Below are 6375 nucleotides of genomic sequence, written 5' to 3'. Positions count from 1 at the left end.
GGAGCTAACGCGTCCTAGGTCCCCAGTCTGGAAGCAGACCCGGGTGAAGTCTGCACTGCGTGGCCTGGTGCTGCCGAGGCCCCACCTTGGCCCCCAGGAAGCCCTCGGAGAAGAGCATGATCTCGCAGATCTGCTGCAGGTCGGGCACGATCACGACCACGGGCCTGAACAGCGCCTTCACTGACTCGGGCAGCTCCGTGCGGCCCGCGTAGCCGGGGTTCATGGTGATGAAGATGCCCATGCGGGAGTCCAGGGAAATCTCCTGCCCTTCAAACTGGAGGGCAAGAAGGAAGAAAGAAAGCAGTTAGGTGGCCCGGCCGGCCTGCCCCCTGGAAAGGAGGCCTGCAGTGAGCCGCGTGGGGATTCATTTTCGTGGTAGGAGGCGGATGACACCACTAGCCTCCTTTCCCCTCCCCAGTGTTCAATGCAGGGCCCCCCTCACCGAAGACCTTGGGGAGGGCAGGTCTCAGTGGAACCCCAAACTTGGACCTGAACCCAGGGGCACTACCTTGGAGAGGGGCCCAGGTTGACGAAGCACAGAGCCTGGGGCTGATACAAGAAGCCGTTGATCCTCAACAGATCACTTAACCTGAGTCTCAGTTTATTTTTCTGCACAACAGAAATGCAACCTACCTCGTGGCATGGCTGTGGCGATTAAGGGAGACAGGCCAGGTTGGGAGCACCCAGCCCACCACCTCACAGAGCACCGGCTTCCATTCCTCTCACCTGGCTTTGCACCCTCTGCGGGTGCCTGGACTTCATGCGGTCACTCCTCCCTAAAGAATCCCACCTCAAACCCTCAAGAAACCAGTCTTCATTCCTCTGGTTGCCCCAGGTACCAACAAACCACGGAAATCCCTATATTCTTAGCCTCTTTAGCTGAAGGTTGAGTCCGGTTGTCTCTCGGTGAAGTTTTCCGTTTTATTTTTTTTGATTGTCCGCCAGCCAGGCAGAGGACAGAAATTTTTATTTTTAGGAGGCACAGTCTGCATCACCAACAAGAGGGCAGCCTGGAAGACAGCCAGCCTTCCCCAAAACAAGGCCACTGCCTCGACTCACAGGTCCGCCCTGAGACCATCCCCACCCCTCCTCGGTATCCCACAAGAGGCCCAGATGGGCCCTGGGGAAGAGCAGACAGCTACTGCCTCCTGGCTCTGAGAAACACAGCTTCTGGAAACCTACATGTGTTAATTCCCTCTCTCGGGAGCAGTCAGCTCAGCCCCAAAACTCCCTCAAAAGAACTCATCAAAAGGAAATCTATCCAGATCCCTTACTGGAATCCTGAAAATATTGAACGGTCTCCAGTTGACACACTCTCTTAACAGTGAGCCCCACCGAGACCTGAGGAGGAGGCAGGTGGGATGCCAGGGCCACCAGCTCAAGCTGAATTTTCATCCTGGACTTCCCAATGGGGCTCTGAAGGATGTATAGGAGTTTTCCAGTAAAGGGAAGAAGGGACAATTCCACTCAGATGGGGACGCACGTGGTGTTACAGGGCAGGGTTTGACTGCGCAGCAAGTGGCTTAGTGACAAGTGTGCAGGGTATGGAGGGGCGAGGACAGAAGCAGAAGGACAGCAAGGGACCCAGAAGGCCCTGGTGCAGGGAAATGGCCCACCCACACTGGTCTTGTGTTTTCAGAGAACCCCCTTCTGGGCCTCCTAGACTACATAATAAGATCATGTTTCTCCAAATTTGGATCCAGCTTAATCTGGTATAATTTAACACAGACTTCTCAAACTCAAGTCTGCAAACATATTCTTCAGCAGAGAGAAATTGATGAATTCTCAACAATTGTTTTAAAATTTTGCCTTCTCACTTTGATAATCTTGCAAATCCTGCTTGTTATGATGCCGTAACTTTACAAGCTACGAAGACAAAATTTCTTATTCACTGTGACAATGTGATTGCATGGAACATTCGCTTTCTAAGTCAGGTTTTCTCAAACTTGGGAAGTCGCCAAGAATATTTTTTCCCTTCTAGGGGGCCCTGCACATCACTTATTTGAGAACTCTGCCCCACCCCCATTCGTAACTGTTAGTTCTATGTCTGGAGTCAGTGTGAAGTCCTTGGACTGTTACAAACCTTCTATCATCAACGATGATAATTTTGGAAACCCAATCATCTCAATTGGAAAAGCCAACAGATCTTCTACAGGAAGCCTGGTATAGAGTGACAACGGCCCACCATCTGGTGTTTCAGAGGTAGTATGGCAAGCTTCCATCCTGGGGACATGGTCCCGGGGGCTTCACGTGTCTCACCTGGAACGTGGTTAACTGATGGATCAGAGCATTTCGGATCGTCTGGATCTGAGAGGAGATCACGGAGAGCACAGAAGCGTCGATTCGATTAAACTCATCAAAGCAGCCCCAAGCCCCGCACTGGGCCAGGCCAGAGAAAATCTTCCCCACGGCCTAGGAAGAACGACATGTCAGGATAAGGACAATTTTCATCTTTAAAACTGCAAGCAATGCATTTATGGATATATTTTCTAAATTAAAGCAAACCATGAGATCGCCGATTGGCAGAGAAGCAGGCGACCAGCCACCTGACTGGTGGATTTTTCCGGCAGGACTTCCAAGGCCCCTCATGGGCTGGCTCCTACTTGGGACTTTACAAATCCAGATTTTTGTGTAAAACTCCATTTCTCTTCTCTTCTCTTGAAATGTTGGAAAATCTAGCAATGCTGGGTCCACTTTCCCAAATGGTGATTATGAACCAGAGTTGGACAGTGGCGCCCTTTTCAGATGGAGTTTTGCTCTCCAGTTAGCCACAGATCCCACCACTCTCTATTGTCTGCTGGCCGCTTTACTCACATACATCATCTACCTGACGCTACTAGGCTAGTGAATCCGGGACTCTTGCTCTACTTCCTGCTAACGAAGCAGGATCTTCAAGCAGACACACTTGGGTTCTGGGGCTGTGGTGGCGGAAGTTTTCCTCCTAGCTTCTTCCCGCTGACGTCATGTCACTTCACAGAAGACTAGGAAGTGAAATGCCATGTCCTGCTTTAAGGTCTCTACCTAATGAGCCAGTACCAAAGGTGACAGCAAGGCCTTACCTTGTAATCCATGCCTTCGCCACAGTTGGTGACAATGCAGAGCAAACCCAAGGCTTTCGCCAGGTCCTTGGTGGTCTCGGTTTTTCCGGTACCTGCTGGGCCAGCAGGGGCCCCACCCAGATACATGGATAGTGCCTGTTATAAGCCAAATGCAAAACATATGTTTTCTGGCGCACAGAAGGAAGTGGGTGTCATTTCCAAATTCATCTCTGTGACTACAGGTGCAGAATAGAGAAAAAATGTGGTGGTTGCTTTCATGTGTCAACTTGACTGGGCCACAAGATGCCCAGGTAGCTGGCTAAACATTATTTCTGGGAGTGTCCTTGAGTGTGTTTCAGGAAGAGAAAAGCAGATGACCCTCCCCAAAGTGGGTGGGCCTCCTCTAATCCGTTGAAGACCGAACAGAACAGAAGGATGGAGGGAGGTTACATTGGTGCTGCCTGACTACTTGAACCAGGGCACTGGGCTTCTACCCTTGGCACTTCGGGTTCTCAGGCCTTCAGACCCAGACAGGCATCTCTACACTATTGGCTCTCTCACTGGTAGAACTTCAAACACTACTGGCTTTCCTGGTTCTCCAGCTTGCAGATGGCAGGTTGTGAGAGTAATCAGACCCTATCATCACATGAGTCAATGCCTCATAATAAATCTCTTCCTAAATATCCAGATAGATGGATGGATGGATGGATGGATAGATAGATAGATAGATAGATAGATAGATAGATAGATAGATAGAATAGATGATAGATAAAATAGATGATAGATAGGGATGACGGATGGGTAGAGACAGAGAGAGAGAGTAGATAGATAGACAGACAGACAGATAGGATGGATGGACAGATACATGGGTGGATGGATGGATGGATAGATAGATATATAGATGGATGAATGGATGGATAGATAGATAAAATAGATGATAGATAGGGATGATGGATGGTAGAGAGAGAGATGATAGATAGATAGATAGATAGATAGATAGATAGATAGATAGATAGATAGAATAGATGATAGATAAAATAGATGATAGATAGGGATGATGGATGGGTAGAGACAGAGAAAGAAGATAGATAATAGATAGAGAGAGAGATAGATAGATAGGCAGGATGGATGGATAGATAGATACATGGGTGGATAGATAGATAATACATAGATGGATGGATGGATGGATGGATAGATAGATAGATAGATAGATAGATAGATAGATAGATAGACAGAGACAGATCGATAGACAGATAGACAGACAGACAAACAGCTAGCTATGTCCTACTGGTCCTATTTCTCTGGAGAACCCTAACCAATACAGATAAGATGACACTCTTTTTCTCAAAAACAAAGGACTTTATCACTCACAGCACAGGAGGCAGCATGGGCTTCCTGTTTTCACTCATTCCCTTTATCCCTGTCCCCCTACATCCCTGGGGTGATGTGAAGACGGGCCCAGGTGCATGCCACACCCACAGTGGGTATGAGTCTCAGCTGAGAAAATGTGAGCCTAAGAGACCACCAATCTAGCCAGTTGCAGCGGTGCGTGCTATAGTCCTAGCTACTCGGGAGGCCAAGGTGGGAGGATCACTTGAGGCCAGGAGCTCAAGGCAAGCCTGGGCAACATATCGAGACCTCATCTCTAATTTATAAAAAGAAAAAAAGAAAACTAGCAAGCATCTGATAAACAGTCTTGGGGGTTGCTTGCCAACCTGCCCAAACTCTGCCTGGATGGATGTGTTACCTTCATTTCCTGTACAGCAAACAAGTTTACCTTCTGTCCTGGAGGGAGACGCTATCCCTACCATCCAAGGCTGTTCACTGGAACAGATATGTTCTGGAATAAAAGCTGTCACAAGACGTACAAAACCACATCACACCTGCCCTAACAGTCACCATCTTTGACATTTCTGCATTTTCCCATTGGCCTCTACTGATGCCCCCTGACACACCATTACCTAGGGGCCAGTGTAGCAGCGGCTAAGCATGGCCACACTTACATCCCAATCCCAAATGGTGACAATCAGGTCACATCCCGAATGGAAAAGCTTTTCCAGATTTCAAAGCAACGATCTCCCCTGCTATTTCAATCACAGCAGTCATCACACCTCAAGCTTAGAGAAAGTGCCCCGCCCCAAGGTAAGCGGTAACCACAAGCGCCAGGCCGACAGTCACCTGGGTGAGCGTCAGGTAAATCCGGTCGGTGAGGGGCGTGATGACCAGCCTGCCATTCAGACCCATGTACTCATATCCGTAGCCAAAGGTTCCCGTGCACTGGCGGATGTTCAGCTCATCCGGCTCCCGGTCCCAATAAAACCGCAACTGACTTTCCCATTCAAACTCTCGGGCCTCCAGGATGCTGGACCGCAAGAAAGGTGGAGGAGGAAGTGGAAACCATTGAGACAGACCAGCGGACCACAAAGGGTCCCTTTTGAAATGCCAGTGCCCCCGGAAAATGCTCACCTGCCTCTTATGAAAGAATCAACTATGTCTCTGGCGTGCACATCAATGATGAGAACAGTGTTGTATTTTTTCCTGTCGTTTTTGCTCAGGGGCATGGTGATGCGTGTTACCAACTCATCGATCTGTCGGTGCATTTTCCTGCCGTAGTTCTTCATGGCCTGCTTCTCCCCTTTTTGCACTTTGTGGAAGACGTCTTCCACCTCCCAAGTCCACCACACCTGGCTGGCGGCCAGCACCACCATGCCTTGGTACAGGAGCATCCAGTCGACTCTGCAGAGAATGCACACGTGTAAGAGGCTCTGATCAATCCAGGGACTGGAACCCAAAACAGTCCTTTCAGGAATTTATTTCTTTGATCTGGAATAGGGAGGGCAAAGTAAAGGCTTCAGGTAAGCAAGTGCCTACATTTGTTTACCTAAGTAAGTCAGAGGAGTAAGACTTAGACAGGAGTAAGATGTTACCTATCTCTGACTAGGTAGTAAAATTCCAGGCCGAGGGTGCCTCTCGCCACAAAAAATGTTGCAAGTATCTGACTGCATAGAAAGATGCCAGATCATGGCTGGGTGCGGTGGCTCACGCCTGTAATCCCAGCACTTTGGGAGGCTGAGGCAGGCGGATCACGAGGTCAGGAGTTCAAGACCAGCCTGGCCAACATGGCGAAACCCCATCTCTACTTTAAAAAAAATACGAAAATTAGGCATGGTGGCATGTGCCTGTAATCCCAGCTACTTAGGAGGCTGAGGCAGGAGAATCGCTTGAACCTAGGAGGCAGAGGTTGCAGTGAGCCAAGACCACATCACTGCACTCCAGCCTGGTGACAGAGCGAGACTCCATCTCAAAAAAAAAAAAAAAAAAAAAAAAAAGAAAGAAA

The 6375-nt window shown here is 49.0% G+C and overlaps 1 protein-coding gene across 2 annotated transcripts in view; it reads right to left on the bottom strand.

The window, feature by feature from the left end:
* Positions 1 to 6375, bottom strand: part of DNAH10 (dynein axonemal heavy chain 10) — a 175380-nt gene that overhangs the window by 85553 nt on the left and 83452 nt on the right. For both annotated transcript variants that reach the window (XM_031936393.1, XM_026457372.2), the window contains 5 exons: positions 5505 to 5774; positions 5217 to 5400; positions 3060 to 3194; positions 2260 to 2412; positions 86 to 274 (listed from right to left, as the gene is read on the bottom strand). In XM_031936393.1, coding sequence (XP_031792253.1) covers positions 86 to 274; positions 2260 to 2412; positions 3060 to 3194; positions 5217 to 5400; positions 5505 to 5774 — 931 coding nt within the window. The remainder of the gene's footprint in view (positions 1 to 85; positions 275 to 2259; positions 2413 to 3059; positions 3195 to 5216; positions 5401 to 5504; positions 5775 to 6375) is intronic.

The sequence above is a fragment of the Piliocolobus tephrosceles genome, chromosome 10 (assembly GCF_002776525.5).
Source record: "Piliocolobus tephrosceles isolate RC106 chromosome 10, ASM277652v3, whole genome shotgun sequence".
In the NCBI taxonomy this organism is placed as follows: Eukaryota; Metazoa; Chordata; class Mammalia; order Primates; family Cercopithecidae; genus Piliocolobus; species Piliocolobus tephrosceles.
Note: the sequence above shows the minus strand (reverse complement) of the source record. Positions and strands in the feature narration are given on the sequence as shown.